The sequence below is a fragment of the Thunnus maccoyii genome, chromosome 4, assembly GCF_910596095.1.
Source record: "Thunnus maccoyii chromosome 4, fThuMac1.1, whole genome shotgun sequence".
In the NCBI taxonomy this organism is placed as follows: domain Eukaryota; kingdom Metazoa; phylum Chordata; class Actinopteri; order Scombriformes; family Scombridae; genus Thunnus; species Thunnus maccoyii.
In genome coordinates this window covers 18,924,129-18,943,762 of record NC_056536.1, presented here as the reverse complement: position 1 = coordinate 18,943,762, position 19,634 = coordinate 18,924,129, and the positions used below count along the sequence as shown (strand labels likewise).

The following is a 19,634-nucleotide window of genomic DNA, read 5'->3' as shown; positions in this document are numbered from 1 at the left end:
TAAAACACTGGGGGATTGAATCAGCTGTGTATTTTACTACTGATCATTTTTTATGATTGTTTTTCACTGCACACACACTGTTCAGAGTTGTAAAATGAAGCTCTCGTACAGTTCTGTTTTGTTTTTATACACTAGGTAATAAAAAAAAATAAATGCATCACATTGTGTCCATATAAAGTGCATCAGACCTGCAGCCTGGCTGCATGCTGTAGCCTAAATGTGGGACTGAAGCCATAAAGCTGAGTGTGCTGAATCATTCTTCATCACATATTGTCAGTTAGACTCCCTTCATTTAAATAAGGATTGAGGGACTCTTTTTGATTTTAAATGAGATCTTATGCTACAACAAGATTTGTCAAATAGGAATGTCTGATAACTTATTTCTCCCTCTCGTTTTCCTCCCTCACCTGAGGCAAAAGTCTCTCTTTGGGCACACAGCCAGATATTCAAGTGACTGCACCCTTCTATTAATTTTTTTTAGCATTGTTTTACATCTTTTAAAGACTGTTATTCTATCTCTATTTCCCCAATCCAGATGAAATTCTGTCCAGCGCAATTGAAAATAAGACGACTTTCACCCTTGAATGCCTTCAGTGTGCACAGACTGAGAAATCTACAGTGACACATGTGAAACTATTAAACACTTTGCCCTCTGACACCCATCATCGGGTTCATTGAGAAATATCGAACTGTAAGCCTATGGATTCCTGCAGCATGTTTTGAGATAATGTACCATAAAATAATAATTACCATAATGACCGTAATGCTCGCAGGCCTTCAGGTGATGAGAGCAGCCTATATAAGCACACGATCTGGACCTGCTTGTCTTGATTTTACTGAGTGGTAACTCGATCTGCTGCCAGTGAAAATCCTAACTCTGCTCTGGTATGGATAGGGTAATAGCCCCGGGTGCTTTATAAGTTTATTTTAGGTAATAGAGACGCTTGTTTTGTTACAGCCTGTTCCGCCCTTCCCTCTGTCTCCTGTCCAAAAATTCACCTAAGTTACACTCAAATTCCTTGCTTCTTGAAAGTTGGTGACTGAAAAGAAGAAAAAAGGGTTTTGAGGAGAAACGTGAAGCGCATGCGCCATCTGAAGGTTTTGCGCTGCGCATCCATGCTGCAGTGTGCTAGTTTGTAAGAGGAGGCGACTGAAGCAGGTGAGAGAGAGAGAGGGAGAGAGAGAGAGGGAGAGGGAGAGAGAGAGAGAAAAGCAGAGAGGGAGGGATAGTCGGCGATACTTTTCTGCACTTCAACACACACAGACACACAGACGGTGTGGGAGGAAGACAGACTCCGAGTCTCAGCAAAGCCGCTGTTGTTCACACGCTGTGCTCTTTTCCTCCCCCTGGCACCGGGCGCGCTCGCCAAGCCGCACTGTTTGGAGATAGTCCGCGCGGAAAGTTTTTTGGAGCATACTGTCTGGAGCCGATTAATTGTTGCATCTGTTTTTTTTTTCGAGGCGGATGACTTACTTTTTTGCATGTGAAGACTTTTAACTCGGGCTGAGGAATTGTCAGAGTCGCTTTTGCACAGAAATGGAAGGTAAATTGACAAGTCGTTTGTGGCGAGGATCACCGTGTGGATCTTTCCGCAGGTAAAACGCGCTATGACCTGAGCGTGTGAGCGGCTGGATTTAATGTTCATAACAAGATTTTAGTCTACATGTTTTTTTTTTTGCTTTGATACAGTTTAGCTGTATTCTGGAACAGTTTTTCACTCGGATAGGGAGTAGGCTATAAAAGTAGGCCTCTTTTAATTAGAAGCGAATCGGCAAAGTAGCTACATGCGACGTTTCAGCCAGTGGCACTTTGGGTTGCCGTAGATATTTTATTTGTTAATAGTTACCGCAAAGTCACGCACTGATTCTTTAAAAGGAACTGATCATTTCCCCACACTGTCTTTGGACATTTTATATAGCCCGCTGCTTCCTACCAGCCATCTGTTTGGCGCACGGAGCGCATTCACTGATTATTGGGCGTCCGTGTTCACCAAAACACCAAAACCTGAAGAACTCTCAGCTGTAGCATTACACTTTCTTCACCCCGACCAAGCACTTTCCAGCAGATCCGGATAAAACGGCGAGACTTGTCTTCACTACAGTGGAAAAGGAAATCTTAAATCCACCTGGCCTGCACTGGGATTATTGGTTTGATATCGTCTGCAGAAAGTGGATTACAACTTCTAACGGACTGTGCTCCCTGGTGAGTAGTCTATAGGTCTCCAGGTTCACTCAGTTTTCCACTCAGCCGCAGTTTATCTTAAAGAGAGGAAACTGTGTCTGTCAGTAGGACCTGTTTTGGAATAACAGTGATTCTTGGATGTGGACAAAAGTTCTTGACAGATGTGATGTGTGAAACATGCTGTCATGCATGTCAGTGTCCTGCTGGGCAAATAGTCTAATGAATTGAAAGTAAATTAAACAGAAGTTATTTGATATAAATTGATACATATAACTAATTTTTTTAAAAGTCTGTTTCCTTTCTCCATTGTTAACGGACCCTTATGAAAGTCAGGCAAAGTTCTTTGTGTTGCTTCTTCTCATCAAATCCTTGTACCTGGCTCCCTCTCCTGGTTTTTTGAAACACCAGGGCGACAGGAGGCATAGCTGCTATTAAATCTATTAACTATTTCACTCAATCAGTAAATTATGCTGCCATAAAGCTTTGGAAAGGGTGGAATTTTTTTAAATTAAATTGTTACACGAAAAAAATATTTTTTGCCTACCACCCAACACATTCATACCCTCCACAAAGTTCAAATTCAGTGTCAACATGCAGATTATCCTACGGCGTAAAAATGGAAGTCACACTGTAAATTTAGTCGCTTTAAAAAGAGCCGCCATTCACTACAAGTTGCAGTAATTTTACACTCATAGCACCCTGATGCTTTTCATTAAGATTTCGCAATTATCTGTCACTAAAATGACTCATGTTTTATTGCATTGTCTTTGTATGAATATTTCAGATCGTTTGGCCAAAGGGTCCAGAGAAAAGAAATATGACCAAAAGATGAAATAATTTCAGACACTTTTCTAATTAAAATCGATAGGCTACTTATTTTCTTTTGCTCTTAACTTTAATGTAAATCGACTTAGTCCCACGACCTTTTGAAACAGCCTCTAAAATGATCCCAGAGCCCAAAGTTTTATCATTTTGTCTGTAATTGTTCTCTTCCTGAAATTTGTTCAATTTGATGCCACTTTTACTGACAGAAATGAGCCTGGTAGTCATCAGTCATCCGGTCAACTCCTATGAATACTTTACTCGGGTCAAATCGTTTCCAGGGGTCACGGAGCGCAGGATTTACGCAGTTTGCGGCGAGGATGCCAAATCCAGGAATGTAGCTTTAAGAGTTAAAAGTAATAATAGTTAATTGATTAAATTAGTCGTGTACGGTGCTGAATAGATGCAGCCTCTGGGAAGAATAAAACAGTTTCAAAATATTCTAATTCACAAATAATAGTTTGGTCTCTATTTTGTCCCTTAAAACGAGTAATTACTATTCTCTATTCTGATTGGTTGAGACTCGGGCGTTAAATATAATTAAGTAATAAACAAATAAATAACCTGTGGCTCCATAACGGGTCATTCAAATATGAATACACACAAACTGGTGGGCCGATGTGTCACTTACCTACGCTGTTTTGAGATACTCCAGATGAACTTTCCTGTTTGGCGCAAAAATAATTTACATGAAATCCGTAAATTTAAAATGTATTTCTTACTCCGCTGCATGGCGGGAGTAACAGCTCCAATTATTTGGTTTAAAATCAGTGTAAAACCGCTGCCCTCCTCGGGTTATTGCCTTAATTTATGTGGAAGCGCTGCAACGAACATAACATAACCTCACCAACTATTACTGAGTCAGTGCACAAACTGAAAGCACATGCTCGTGTCTGTGTGTTTCTGTGTGTGTGTGTGTGTGTGTGTGTCTGTGTGTGGGGGGGCGCGCGCGCGCACGCGCTGGGTGAGTGATGGTGAACTTGGCCTTGTCTTTAATGAGTATTAGGCAGGCCCAGGTCTCCACGACTCAACCCTGGAAAATAACGCAGCGTGACAAATTAGAGCTGCTCTCAGTCCCAAATTCACACACGGCCCAACTGGAAGGCTGGCACACCGGTTGAACTCGCAAATTCAGGGGTAATTATTTTAACTCATTTTCTGCCTACATGGCAGCCAAACTATATCACCAGAGCCACGCAGTTGTCTGAGGATAATTGACATTTTTTCCCCCTTTTGACTCCTTGTAGCTTTCGTTAAGCAAAACCCTGCACAGTGTAAGCAGGCCTGAGACCACCATCCGCTGACGTGGCTCCTTGCTGTGCGCTCCACATTAAATTAATAAATATGATAATTAATTCGAACAAATTTGAACAAATTATATATTTAATTACCCCAAAGTTCCGGAAAAGGAAACAATTAAAAAAAAAATCAAATGTCTTCAATTTAATTTCCGTGATTTTGAGCCTAAATGTTTCTAACTTTATCATACGAATTTATATAAACATTTAATTATGATTTCCTAAATATATCAGGATGCTTCTTATTTACATAACTGGACAAAAATTGAGCAAATACAATCAGGTCTTCCACAGAATGAAAATGGAACAGTATGGAATAAAAACAAAATTATGTTTTATTTTAAGCTCATGTTTTAGATCTTATTTCTGCTTGTGTCAGCCATATTTTCATTAAAACGGAATCATAATTCTTGGATCAAATTTAAGATTCAGTTTTGACCCTAATTTCAACAATATGTTGCCTAAATTGGATTTCAAATAAGAAGCACAGTAGCACACACAATATCTGACTTGGTTTTTTTTCTGCCTGTCTGTTTGTATCTCTGTGCTTTGTGATTCTCTGTCTCTGAGTAAAGTGAACTGTCAGGATTCAGGAATGTGTCTAGCTGGGGTTTCATGGTCATTGTGTCTTCCCCGGCTGCACGTCTATCAGTCTTACGTGATTCACACACACAGACCTACTGCCAAATGACTGCTCTGCTGTGCAAGCACTGATGGCCCCAGGGCTCACACACATACAACCACAGTGCTGTTTGCATGTAACAGAGAGAGTGTAAATATACAGCAGAAGAAGATTTCTCCACCTATTTTGACATCACAGATATGTGTCTTTTTCTGTATTATGCACAATAAACTGTAAGACATCAGTACAAGCAGGCAGACTGACCTGCATCCTGTATTCTCTGTACTCCCTCAGATCAGCAGCAGTATGAACCTTGGACTGGGCTGTGTGTGTCGGCCGGTGTGCTGGCCCTTTGGCAGCGTGTTGGACTCCAGACACTGCGTCTTTGCCCTCACACTCCTCACACTCCTCATGCAGGTGGTGGTGGAGGCCAATTCATGGTGGTAAGTATTAGTTTTCTCTGTGTGTGTGTGCAGTGTTTCTTTGTGTGTCTTCTTAATTTGTGCAAAATATGTCTTTATGTGTCTTTACTTGTCTTACAGTAAGGAGAGATTGTGAAGTTTTTTAAAAAAAAAGGGCATTTTCTTTTTACTCATAGATGAGTCACATTTGTAATTGTACAGCCTAAAAATAGAAAAAAAAGCCAAAACAGTTAGGATGATTAAAAATGGTCAGTGCTTGTATTTGTCTTTTGCCTAGTTTTAGAGTCAATTTCGGGCTTGTGTATATGTGTGTGGGTGTGTGTGTGTGTGTGTGTGTGTTTAAGTAAGCCTCCTCAGCTTCAGTTGCACCACATATGAAGTAATACAACATGCTGACTGTAGCACATTAGCGTTTCAGGAAGACCTTTTTTCTCCCTTATTTTCTTTCTTTGCATTTTGCCAAACCAAAATTATGAATATTATAGAAAACATAGATTACTGTGGTTTATGAGTCGGCGTCCAAATATGTGCAAACACGAACACCGTGTGCAACTGCGTGCATGTGTTTATGTGTGTGTGTGTGTCTCTGTGTGTACACACACGCGTCCTGCTGCTATTAGGAGAAAAGTCTATATTTGAACACGCTGCTCTTAAACACAGAGTACTTCTGATAGGGGAAAATAGTGTTTACCAGTCACCATAGAAGCACTACTTTTAAGCAAATCACAACTCTTTACATCCTGTGGCTGTGTTTATGTCTAATTGTGCAATTGTGCATAATTGTACCTCCCAACCAGAATGCTTGTAGAAGAACATGGAACATTTGAGTCCACACTTCCTGTGTAACATTTATATTTACTTCAAATGAGCAGATGAAAGCTAACAATGACGTCATGTGAAGATGACCAAATTATATGAAAATAATAGTTTATACAATAATTTGTAGAGGCCTTATTCAGATAAACATTTTAATGGGCTCAGCTCAGCAGGCGACTACATTAAAGTTAAAATAATGAGTTGGATTACGGACCCAGCAGAGGGCTCGCACATTACCACAGACCCTTTTTGGAAAGCTGAGTTTGGAGCATAAACTGTGTGTGTCTTTCAGTTTCCTCTTTGAGAGGACACACAGGTGTAAATGATTTAGAATGTCGGAGCAGTGCGCCTGAAAATCGTGTGTGTGTGAGAGAGAGAGACAGAGCGTCAGTCTGCGTGTGTGCTTGAGCATACAAACAGTGTGTATGTTTTTTTTTCTTCTGTGTGTACTTCTGTGTATATGTTGTGCGAGTGTGTGTGTGTGTGTGTGTGTGTTCAGTCTGCGTTCCCTTGCCGCTGAATTTCCCCAGTCGATCGGGTTACACTGGGGGCTAATTGTCTCTCTCTTGGGGCTCAGGGATGGGCTGCTCTAATTGTCCTGTGGCCTGGAACCAGATGCTCATAGTGGTGTTCCTCTCTCTCTCTGTTTCAACTGTGTTTGTCCCCCTCTCTCTCTCTCTCTCTCTCTTTCTCTCTATAGAAATCCATTTTTGCATCTCTCAAACAGGACTGAACCATATGTTGTCCTATGTGATAAAAGAGTAGGGCATTCATAGCCTGTCTGCGCAGTGCCTTGAGTTGGTGTGAGCAAACGTTATCGTGAAATACACTTTAGCAAAAAAGTCAGAAGTGAGATAAAATAGATTAAATTAAATTAATATAATATATGCTTAGTCAGCTAAATGCTATCCTTTTTAAGTCAGTGGTTTTCAACCTGGGGTCAAGATGACAAGATAAATCTAAAGAGTCGTGAGCTGACTAACGAGTTATTTTCTGCTATATAAAATGATGCATATTAAGTTTTTACTTTTCTCAGACCTTTTTCTTGTGAAATACTGGAGAGCATTGCCTCTTCACGCCGCTGAAAACTATAAAAATAAAACAGTCTGAGTTGGGACTTTGACTCTTTGGTTGAACTGCTCACAGCTCAACAGGTGAGGAATCATGTGTAGGCATATCTTTCTATAAAATGGCTGGGAATCAATGCTTTAAGACGTTAAATACTAAAATGGTATGTTTGTCAGATTTGCTTGCCTTTTCTTTTCCTTCAGGATTTCTTTATTTTATTCCTCTACTTGTACTTTAAATTCTCTTCATAATTTCCTTTTATCCTCCTTTAAGCCTCTTTTCTGCTCTGATCTTTGCTTCCATTTACTTTACGTGCTTGGCCCCAAATACTTTTCAGTCCATTGTCATTAAGAGTGCGCAGAGTTTCACTCCATCCAATAAACAACAGCAGCTTGTTTCACTGATTAACATAGCTTCAAGCCCGAGAGGGAGAAAAATAATCAAGTTAAATCAGCTGTTGATTGTGAATTTGGCCTGAAAACTCTCATATATTTGGGTCATAATTGCACATGAATTAAAACAACTGCATTCTGTTTCCCACTTCTCCAGGTCTCTGGCCATGAACCCTTTGCTGATCCCTGAGGCCTACATCATTGGTGCCCAGCCTCTGTGCAGCCAGCTGGTGGGCCTGTCGCAGGGCCAGAAGAAGCTGTGCCAGCTCTACCAGGACCACATGCAGTACATTGGCGAAGGTGCCAAAACAGGCATCAGAGAGTGCCAGTACCAGTTCAGACATCGACGCTGGAACTGCAGCACAGTGGACAACTCCTCTGTTTTTGGACGGGTCATGCAAATAGGTAAGAAATAAGGAAAGGAAGTATAAAATGGCATATATTCTTAAAAAACATGCACATGATCACGCAGGACATGACTATAGATACAAACACAGAGTGTGCAGTGTACATATTCATCTGTACATTCCATTTCTTGCCTTTCTTCATTCTCCCGCTCTCTGATTCACTGTCCCTCTTCTGTGTGTGTGTGTGTGTGTGTGTGTGTGTGTGTGTGTGTGTGTGTGTGTGAAATGTATGGGGCTGCTGATTCTCAGCAGCTGTGTGGAGGGAATAGTTGGTGGGTGAGGTTGCTGGATAAATCACATGTGGCTTTGGCCTGCTAAACCAGCTCCCGACATGGAGCAAGAGGGAGGCAGAGAATCTGCTTTTGCCCTGATGAATGGTAGACAATCTTAACACACACACACACACACACACCCACACACCCACACACCCACACTGGCACATACTATGTGGAGCTGGACTGTAGCTGCCCTGTATTTACAAGTAATGGGAGTGCATTGAGTGTATGCCACACTATATCACCTTTTTAGAGATTACAGTGTGTGTGTGTGTGTGCACGTGCACATGTACAGTACCAGTCAAAAGTTAAGACACACTTTTTCATTCAAGTAAATGGGAAGGTGTGTCCAAACCTTTGACTGGTATTCATTCTTGGATCGTATCATTTAACAGGGTTTGTTTTAGTTTTCTTTGGATTCACCTTCATTTGCCATCACCTCAGGAACTAATGTAAAGGTGGTTTACCATTAGGGTATATTGATCATAACTCTTCAGCCAAATTAGTATAAATCTATAAAATGTCCCTGTTGTGATCATAGCAGAGTTGCAGTAGTAAAATCTAAATGGATCCCATTTTGTAGTTTGATACCAGTCAACGTGTGCTTGTGGTTCTCACATTGCGGAGCTTTTTAAGACTCCTCTTTAGTAAGACATGCAGAGAGGTGTGTATTTTATTAATATAGGTACTCTTTTAAAGGGTCAGTTGACCCTAATTCAATTTTTTTTAAACACAAATTTTCTCATTTACCCATAATGTTATATAACCACATCAAAAGTTTTGGTTTTATTTGCGCAGGTTGTGAAATATGCGTCTCTGAGATTTTTGCTGTCTCTCTAATACAATAAAAGGAATAAATGCTGAATGGAATTTTATTTGTGGTGCTCACAGCTTTAGAAATAACATTTAATTCACTCAACAGCAACTTCTCTTTTCAGAAGTGATGTTCCTGTTACTCTGGATAATCCACAGAGCATGCTGTCAACAGTTTTAGAGCCTATTTCCTTTGTAGAAATAAGTTCCACTGAAAACTCATCACACCGAGGTCTGTGGGTGATACAGAGTAACCAGGGCGTCGTTTTTGTAAAGAGAAGTTGCTGGTGAAAATTTTAAATTTAGCATTTCAGTGTTGTGACCATCCCGAACAAAATTCCATTGGAGTGGAGTCAGAAATGTCAAACCTCAGTACATAAAACTAGGCTATCTGCATGAATAGATATTCATCAGAGGTAGGAGCTAATGTGGCTTTTTTTGTTATTTAAGTAAACCTAACCTTTTAATGTGCTGTATTTGTGAACAAGCCCTAAATGACGTGTGTGTGCGTACATATGCTTGATGTGTTTTACACTATTCTTGGTGATTCTGTGTCTGTCTGTGTTTCCACCACCTCCAGTCTGGCGCTGCCGTCTCCCTCTCGACAGATCAGTCTTAATAGAATCCTCATCAGCAACCGTTCTCTCATTCCTACTCTCCCTCCCTCTCCCTCCCCAACATTGCTCCCATCCCAGCCCACTCTAGGCCAAGTAAACATGTTCTCCCCTGTATGTCTGTCTGTCAGCTGGCTTAGCACACCACTGGTGATTTAAATTTGAGCTCCGGGGGGTGCTGGAGTGGTTGGGTTCAGACCTTCTCCCCTGCATCGCTTAGCTTTCTCCAGGATGGGGTACAGCAGTGTGGGAGACGACAGTTTGTCTGTCTGCAAGTCCACTATTAGGCCAATATCCTCAGGATGGATTAAAAGTTGTACTAGACTAATAAATCCCCAGCTCTCTGATCACGTCATGCCAGAATATTCCACCTGGATATCATTCAGACTTTCCGATAGGTTTCTTTATCCAACTTCTTTCTTCTCAGTCATTGTCTTTTTCTGTATCTGCCCTTTGTGCGAATGTGTCTCCTTTTTCTATTTGGCGTCTCATTTTCTTTTCTTCAATGTCTTTTTCTTGACTTATCTTTCTTCTCCCTCATCTCTTTTTCTCCATCCATCTGTTATCGTCATTATAGCACGCTCTCTAAAGGTTTGGCGCAGCAGGTATATGAGCTGTGCATTTTTATTTTGTAGCAACCCCTGGTCTTCAATGTCAATTTGTAGCCTCATTGTTTGGTCTGCTGTTTCTTCTTTGGTTGCTTATCTCCTCATCTCGGTTTTCTCCTCTAGTCTGTTGCTTTGTCCAGTGGTAGTAATGGATAGAGCATTTGGTGACAGCAAAAACTGCTTACGTGTAATTTTTTTTGTTCTTCTCCTAACTCAGTGGGAGTTAATGAGCAACGTCTCCAGAATCAGTCAGTCATGACAGATAAAGTAAAAGAGCCGTTGTCACTTCCAATTTAAATGAAAATGGGAGCTGCTTGTTAAAGAGGATCTCCGTCACTGGAGGGCGCTCTCCTCTCTCTGGCTGAAGCCCAATAACAGCAAACCAGATTCCACTGTTGAACATGTTGGTGATGAGGAGCCTGCAGCACTTGGCTCATGTGCTCTGTAATCTTAAGTGTATGGCGAATGCTGTCATATGACATCACATCTCATAACACTGTAAAAATTCTTAAAGCAAAATGACAGTGGCACACATTCAGTATAAAATAAATATACATGCATAACCTACACAAATGGAAGCAGAGGCTGGATATGCCAGAATGATAAAATTGCATTTAGACATTTCTCATTTACTCTGTGTCTTCTGGTGTCAAATGTGACATGATGTTCATGTTTGTGTGTCTACAGGCAGTCGAGAAACGGCATTCACTTATGCCATCAGCGCAGCAGGGGTGGTGAATGCAGTGAGCCGTGCCTGCAGAGAGGGGGAGCTGTCCAGCTGTGGGTGCAGCCGTGCAGCTCGCCCCAAAGATCTGCCACGAGACTGGCTGTGGGGCGGCTGTGGAGACAACCTCAACTACGGCTACAGGTTCTCCAAGGAGTTTGTGGATGCTCGCGAAAGGGAGAAGAGCTTCCCCAAAGGCTCGTCTGACAGCGCCCGACTGCTGATGAATCTTCACAATAACGAGGCTGGAAGAAGGGTAAGACACTGAGATTACATGCATGACCTCACGCAAAGATCTTTAGATGTCATCAGATAAGAAGCAAATGGGGGGATGGAAACCACAGGCCCCAGAATTAAACCAAGCGGTGATAAAAAGAGCAAGATGGAGTTGGAAGTGAGACAATCCAGGTCAATCAGATGAGTGTCCACTGATCATCTGTGTAACAGCTCTGTCTGTTCTCCTCTCCTGGGGCTTTGATCTGTGGAGAGATGGGATCATTGAAGGCAGCTCTGGGGTTTCTTTTCCTTTCCAAACATCTTGAAACCACCTCAAAGGAAACGTAATGCCAGATATCTGCTGCCAGGCTGTTCTCTTTCAAGTAGGACAAATGAGTGGACAATGTTTTATTCAGTTCACTATTGGAGACATGGACAGGATCATTCAGCCCCTTATGGCAACGTGATGCAGCACATTGTGCCAAAATTCAACTGTACAAATTAGAAATATGAAGCATGTGTCACCTGGCCTTGTAAATTCTCTACGGTCTGCAGCATAAGTGTTTTTTCAAGCTCTCCATTTGTTTATTAATCCATTTGTTTCATTTTTCTTTTCTCTCTTCCTCCCCTCCTTCCCTGTCAGACGGTGTCAGACCTTGCCCACGTGTCCTGCAAGTGCCACGGAGTATCAGGCTCATGCAGCCTTAAGACCTGCTGGCTACAGCTGGCTGACTTCCGCAAGGTTGGCGATGCACTGAAGGAGAAGTACGACAGCGCAGCAGCCATGAAGCTTAACACCCGCGGAAAGCTGGTGCAGATTCACAGCAAGTTCAACGCTCCCACGAGCCACGACCTGGTGTACATCGAGTCCAGTCCTGACTACTGCCTGAAGAACCAAAGCACAGGCTCCCTGGGCACAGTGGGGCGCCTTTGCAACAAGACCTCAGAAGGCATGGATGGGTGCGAGCTGATGTGCTGCGGCCGTGGTTACGACCAGTTCAAGGCCCAGATAGTGGAGCGCTGCCACTGCAAGTTCCACTGGTGCTGCTACGTCAAGTGCAAGCGCTGCACCAAAATCGTAGACCAATTCGTCTGCAAGTGAGAAGAGGAGTGTCGCCTGTGTGTGTTTGCTTGCAGACGATGGGCATACATCTGTGTGTATTCATGAGCGGAGGAGCAAAGGAGTTGAACACAGAGAGAGAATGGAAGAAAGAAACTATATAAATTATATTTATAGAGTTAAACAATTATGCCATTGCAAAAAGACTGACTCTTTTTTTTTTTTTTTTTTCAAAAAAAAAAATCTTATGTCTTCAGAAACTGAGAGTATCGTGAAATATTTATTTTGAGATTGTTATGATTTATTTTGGCCCAGTCATCACTAGCTGATTTTAACCCCTTCAAGTGCCTAAAACTGGCTGGAAATCTTCCACCACCCCTCACAACCCTCACTCTTTTTTTTTTTTTTTTTTAATTCCAGAAAATGTTCTTGTCAGATGGGTCACACTGATTGTAAAATTGGACTGTGCTTCCCATTTCCTAACAAGAGTAGAGTTTGCTATTTGAGGCATAATCAACAAAGCGGTCCTGGTTTGTTGTTTGGGTACGACTGTGTTGAGAGGAGAATGCCTGTGTGCCGTAGTGTACGGATGTGTTTTCATGGGCCCAGTCCCAAACCAGCCTTCACATCCTCACCAAAGTCTGCTTGTCCCCTCTCACCACATATAAAGTGAGGAACACTGTCGGTTCGTACAAGTCCTTGGTGTACAATGGGTACAATAAGAAGGCTGTTTTGGGGATTGGGCCATTTATTAAGCTGTCCCAGAAGCCTTAGAGTTCCCCAGGTGCTGCAACAAGCCCTCCACCATTATGCACTTTGATACAGAGGCTTAAACCTGTCTGTATGTGTCTGTTCAGCTGTTTTTTACTACAGTGCATCGGCAAATATATCAATATTATAGCCTACATTGTTTTCAATATTAATTCAGATTATCCATTTAACATTATTCTACAATACTTAACATGGTTTAAATATATATGGGCAATGTTGTGGTTACAGTGGTGAAATACTCCATGTTGTGTGTATATAGTATGTCTATCCAACCAATCAGTAAACTGTATTTATTTTCTTTATCCAGATCCTCCTTTGAGCTTAAAACAGAAAAGCATCATCTCCACCATAGATCAATATTAAGTCGGACATTCCCAAGTTTTGAAGTCACTTTTTAAAAAATTTGTTCTCACTAATGCGGCTCTTCACTGTGTTTGTAAAGGGAAATGCACCTTATTGTTTCGAGAAACACAAATTCTTTCTTCTCACTCATGTTCAGCTTTACTGTTACACACTTGTATATCACAGATGTTCAGATTTTTAGCATCGCCAAAGATTTCCAATACCACTCAGTTAACTGCTCACTATCCCTGTGATGATTCTCAATAGACAAAACTATTTCTACCAATCCAACTATGTATATTTATAAGCTTCTCCATGAATTTGAGGTTTGTTAAACTTGTGTTATAGCTGATATTTTGTTACTTTTTACAAATTGGCTCAATGCTCTACTTTGTTTCAATAAATATCAAATGTAAAACCAGCAGAGAAGTATTTACTCAGCTTTACTTTGTCAAGTTTTGTTTGTCTGTGCCTTTGACTCCTTGACATAAAACCTGTCTTTGCTGCATATACATTACTAAATAAGTTTATCCTCTTGAAATGTGTGTGCCTTAATAGAGATTTGACCACTAATACCATGAAATACGATCTAACTTTCCCTTTTCTTTTAAAACTAACGGCATTTCAAGGTTCCTCTCAACCGGTTTCTGTACATTCTTTTATTCAGTCTTCTTGCCCATGGGCAGATTTAGTGACAGTCAAACCCACATTAGATGACAGCTGTTTTAGGCGTGTAGTGAACAAAGACAAGGAGAGTTTGCTTGAGTGCTTTTGAAGATGGCCTGAAGATTGGGTGTCTCTCAGGGGGAAGGTTGTGGTTGTATTATAAGCACCCCTCAACAATCCAATGACAGTGCATCAGTAAATGGAATGATTAATCATATTGTGTCAGGAGGATAGGAAGAGGGGGATTTTTCAATGTGGGGAATGAAGCCTGGGCTGTCTGGAAGACGACTGGGCCTTGTCAGAGACTGCTGGAGCTCAAGAGGAGATGCAGAGAACAGGAGAGGAGATTGGGTAATGAGAAACTGGGGATTACATGAGAGGGGAGTAATAAAGAGAGGGGTTGTGAGAGGAGAGGCCCGCGGGAGAAGAGCAGAGAGAAAGCGCTTTAAGGAAAGTAGAGCTGAAGGACTGCCATTACAGTGTAAACGGTTCTGACATTGACTAATATTTACACTGGTAAAATGATACTGACTTTAGGAGCACATCCCATATGTGACCCCGTCAATTGGCCCCGTGTGTGCGTGTGTCTGCACACTTGCGTGTGCACCCACTTGCGCAAAATGTGTTACATCATGACAAGTGTTTACATTTTTGATTGGTGTCACGTAGGCCAATAAGCAAAGGCAGCAAAGGAAAAATACAAGGTTAGCAGAGAGATTGAAAGAAGGTAAAAAGTTTTAAAAAGAAAAAGACTCAAAGGAGAGCAAGGCCAGTGAGACATTTTACATATTTGAACCTTCTGTCAACACCAGGGTTTATAAGGATATGAAATCACCCTTCAACTTTGAATTTCTTATGTACATGAAGGTCAGAAACTACTTGCACATGCTGGACGAGGCTCCCTGAATGTGAGTGAGTGACTGACTTCATACCAGCAGGACTCTTCTAGCTATAGCATAAACAGAAATCCAGGTGCAAAGCAGGCTGATACAGCAGGCGGAAGAAACCTGAAACCCACAGGTGCACAGGTATGACTTACCTGACACGCTCAGTCAGAGAAAAAGGCACAGATACTTCCAAATGTTCAAACAAAAACGGTTGGACGTCTGTTCTCGGTACTGCTTTCTCCACCTGCCCCTGTCTCTGCTCCCACCTAGCCTGACAGATAATGCGGGCAACTGTGTAAATATTTATACGCCTGTTCTGCACAAAACAACACTGTCTTTTCTTGGCTGTGGTCATAGGGTGAAAGGTTGTGATTTGGGTTTTGCACACATGATTACTCGTTCACCGCAAGAGCACTTTGTTGCTTCACAAATGCACACACACTTAAGAGGAGAAGGTGCTCAGCAAATATTTTAAGATGATGTAAACTCTTTGGTATCTCTTTGACATCTGCTCCTCACAGTTTATCTAAGAAAACAACAGCCTGTCTTAAGTGAGTCTTCTTCCATCCAGCTCACATTGTTTTCATATTTCTTCCCTTTTTAATCTCCCTCTCTCAGTGAAAATAAACAGAAACAAATATTTAAAGAAGTATTTTTTTTTATCCACAAAAGGAACAGTGTGATAGTTTCAAAATGTTGAAATATATAAAGAACTTCTCATATTGTGTGTTTGATGCTTGACTGCGTCTGCGTCCGTGAGTGAGTGTTTTTGTATTCATGCAAAGGTGATAATTATGATGATGAATAGAATAGGCTGGATAAAAACTGAGGTTGACACAGCTTACCAAGTTGTTTTTCTCTATTCTTCTTTCACTGCATTAAAATTCCTTCGGAGGTTCTTCAGGACGATTACGTGACAAGTTGTGTTTTCCTTAAACAAAGCAGCTGATTGATATGAGGCAACCTCCTTCTGCTGAAGCCAGATCTACTGACCACAACTTCGTAGATTCATAAATATTTTGTTGATTCTGTTCCTGCAGTGGAAAAGGCTGAACCGATATTCTACTGTAACTGCAATATACCGAGCTACACATATTGATGTACTACGTTCATGCCACCTTTTACCATCTGTGAAACGAAACCTCAGCTTGAACTCTCTCCTATCCTTTTTTTGTAACCATGCAATATCATGGCCATGTGAATTCTTGGATATATATATGAGTAGTCTTACTACTGTTCATATCGCCACATCAAATCATGACTTTACTTATCTAAACTGTCACTGCAGAAAACAAATCTAACTGCATAAAACACAATCTTACTCTTGATCAGTGCTGGCCAGCTCTCTGCTCTAAAGCCTCAAAAAACAGAATACATGAGCTGTCAGTTCAACAGCTCTGGCAAAGCTCATCTCTCCAAGCCAATGTGGAGCTTGTTCCATTCCCCGGCTCTTACTGTAAAACTCTCATAAAGCTACAATCGGGCCAAAATGAGAGCGCTCCGCAGAGCTGCATTTAGAGCTATTTGAGATTGTGGTTGTGTGTTTTAGAGAAAGAGGGCAGGACACCACACTGTGACGTTGCAAACAGTCTGGATTGGATCAGAGAGATGGGTCGGTGCCACAGAGTTACCGGCTCCCCCTTCTCTCATTGCCAGTTCTATCCCAATGTCCCCCCAGAAACCACTCGCACCACAAGTTGTTTCAATGGGGCACAACTCTGACTGAAAATAGAAAGGTTATACATAGAGGTCACAATTTCTCAATGTGCACGACTGAGGCTTTTGTGTGTGTATATGTGTGTGGTAGAGAAAAGAGAGAAGAATGATTACTAACATAAATCAATATCAGTTCAATTACTGTTCTCATCCTCACAAGTTTTATTTCAGAAGTCAGTTTATCTTACTGGTTTAAACAGGTTACCCCGGTTACCTAGTTATAAATTACATCTCATATTATCATAACTATTAAAGCTTTTAGTTCCTAATACATCTGCAAAGCAGAAAAATAGAGGATATCCCATGAGATAATTGCAATTGGAAATGTAAACATAGCAGAATAGCTGTTTGTGTGTGTGTGTGTGTGTGTGTGTGTGTGTGTGTGTGTGCAGCACTGAAATAGCATAGTGCACTGCAGCTCGTCTTGCTTTATTGCTCACAGATGTGGAAACATATTCACCTTCATTGGACAGTAAAGGATTCCAATCTGTTATTCTGTCTTAAAATGTAATAAAGAATGACCATTTTGCCAAATGAAGGTTTTCTTTATGGGAGCGCTTTAATCGAATTTACAGAACTTTTATGAAAAAGGTAAACATTCATACTGTGGAGTATTCCACTCAGACATTTGATCTTCTGTTCCTATATATGCTGATGCTCTATATTTCTGTCATCTCACCGCTCTGCTCTGCTCTGACACAACTCCATTTTTAGGTCGGTGTATATTACATACACTCTCACTGTTGTTGCATCTTTGCGTTATGGCCTCTTCGGAGTGGGCGTGCGATATATTACACAATGAGACATGTTTACAAGCCCAGAACAGACTTACTTATTTGTGGTTTGCCATGGGATCTTCTCTTCCTTTTCTTTTCTCCGGGGGTGGTGGTGATATGTGTGTATACGTGTGTGTGTATTTGTGTGTGTGTGTGTGTGTGTTTAGCTCTGCCCCACAGGGAGCTGAGTGCCAGGTCAGAGCCAGTAGCTGAGTGATTCTGTCAGCCTGCTAAGCCTTCGTGGATTACAGTAAAGTGGGCCCCTGGGGTTGCTCTGACATTAGCGCAGCTCTGCCCAGTTATGGTTAAAGTATTGTACAGCAGTTATTGAGCTTCCTTTTCCATCTTCATCCTCGGTGTCTACCACTAAACTACATCTCCCATGACTCTGCACACTACCTGCAAGAGATGAGCTGAATTGACTCTAAAAAGTTGTGCTGTACAGGGAACAGGAAAGAGGTAAGAGATACATATAAAAACAGATTCTAAATATCAATAGACACATTGTTTGAAATGTGAGAACTTCGGGAAGCTACAAGATGAGTGCAACCTGTTACTTGCAAAAAAATAAAAAATAAGGTACTCTTTTTTTGCAACCTTTTGACATGTTCACAGTGCAAAATATATAATAATTTAAACAAGTTAAGTTAAATTCACTGATTTTACTCTCTGTAGGAAAATTCTGAATTAATATATCTCTTTCTTCAAGTTTCACCTGATTCAACCCTCGGTCTTGCAGAAGCAGAATTAGTTCCTCTGCATAGAAAGCTAAAAGGATCAACTGCCTTCATTTCGAAACTGGACAAGAACAGGGATAGAAGAAAAAGCCACGGTTGCTGCAGTAGATTCATGTCATACATTACAATTAGCTGAACACACTTACTGTCATCGCACTGAAGAGTGAAAATGTAAATCATTTTTTAAAAAACACACCGGGAGGAAACGGCAGAGGAAGCTGACAGACAGTGACTGATGCTCCACTGGTCTCTAAGATGAAGTCATTTGCTTTAATGTTCATATTAATGAAGCGTATCAGTGAAGTGTTGAAGTTCAGGTTCAAGAGGGATCATGGTGAGTCACTGGCCACTGATGGCAATCAATCACCTGAGAGCTAGTTGTCAGTAATCCCCCCTACCAACCTGAAATCTTCCCAGAGAAAATAAAATAAAATATGGATTATATATAGCATGAAAATCGGAATTATAAATGATAGGTGTGTGGTCTGGCTCATAGCCTTTTTACGGTACACAACATGGAAGACGTGATACTCAAAACGGATTGAAACGGAGCGCCAAGAATGTAGTCCTAAATGAGGATGAGCCATTACCCTAAAATTTGTCAAATCAGTTTGAGAAACTGACAAACTTACTCATTTGCCGTGTTGAAAACAAATAGAGTAAATGGACCGTATTATTACTGCAAGTGAGCATGGAGGCCCAGTCATGCAATTGTGAAACACATAGAACTATGTCACTGCCAGTGTCATTATTAAGAAATAGCTATGCAGAAAAATCCCCCACACAGGTCACAAAGGATGCGCTTGGACTGAGAACTAGAGAAGAATCGACACATGCACTCATCATAACTTTTACCATCACAGGAAAAATGTAATATACCACAGAAAAACATATTTTTCCAACAGCTTTGGGCCGTCTTTTTCCTGATGACTGACACCCGGGCTAGTTAGCGCCCTCATTAAAAAGCACTTAATGAAATAAGGTGTTTAAACAGGGGCTTTACACTGAGGTCTTTGTGGTTAATGAATCAACACAGTGCAGACGGAAAAATGGAATTGCTGGATATGCAGGTAATGTCCCGCTAGATCCAATAAACCTAACACCTTTTTAAAGGTGAATATCCTTCTGTAAGGCCTTGTGTCTGCTCGTGGAACATTCACACTTCCTATTGGCTTTGACTTTTCTCAGAGGGGGGCTCAGAAAGGCCACTTTATTCCCATATATTGTATGTTGTGTTTATTTGTCCGCTTTGGCAAGGACGAAAGGTTTTCTAAAATATCACTGTTTCATATTAGCAGTACTTCTTTACTGTTGTTTTAGGACGACACCCACAGATAAACACTGGAGGGGATTTTTTTTCATGCATACAGGTTCCCCAAAAAGGAGCTATGAGAGTGTGA

General features: G+C 41.2%; 1 protein-coding gene across 2 annotated transcripts; it reads left to right on the top strand.

Annotated features, from left to right (window-relative positions):
- Positions 1-1,062: 1,062 nt before the first annotated feature.
- On the top strand, positions 1,063-13,873 carry wnt5a (wingless-type MMTV integration site family, member 5a). Of its 2 annotated transcripts, none has more exons than XM_042410086.1 (6): positions 1,063-1,544; positions 1,920-2,203; positions 5,219-5,367; positions 7,780-8,027; positions 11,027-11,319; positions 11,923-13,873. In XM_042410086.1, the coding sequence occupies exons 3-6, from the start codon at positions 5,231-5,233 to the stop codon at positions 12,379-12,381; spliced, it is 1,137 nt and encodes a 378-aa protein (XP_042266020.1). In that variant the 5' UTR covers positions 1,063-1,544; positions 1,920-2,203; positions 5,219-5,230; the 3' UTR covers positions 12,382-13,873. The 2 variants fall into 2 exon arrangements, with proteins under 2 accessions (XP_042266020.1, XP_042266019.1); XM_042410085.1 differs by having other exon boundaries at positions 1,063-1,596.
- Positions 13,874-19,634: the final 5,761 nt, after the last annotated feature.

Coding starts and splice junctions, on each gene's coding strand:
- wnt5a (XM_042410086.1), top strand. CDS start 5,231: ATGAACCTTGGACTGGGCTGTGTGTGTCGGCCGGTGTGCTGGCCCTTT. Junction 5,368..7,779: donor GTGGAGGCCAATTCATGGTG/GTAAGTATTAGT, acceptor CCACTTCTCCAG/GTCTCTGGCCATGAACCCTT. Junction 11,320..11,922: donor ATAACGAGGCTGGAAGAAGG/GTAAGACACTGA, acceptor CTTCCCTGTCAG/ACGGTGTCAGACCTTGCCCA.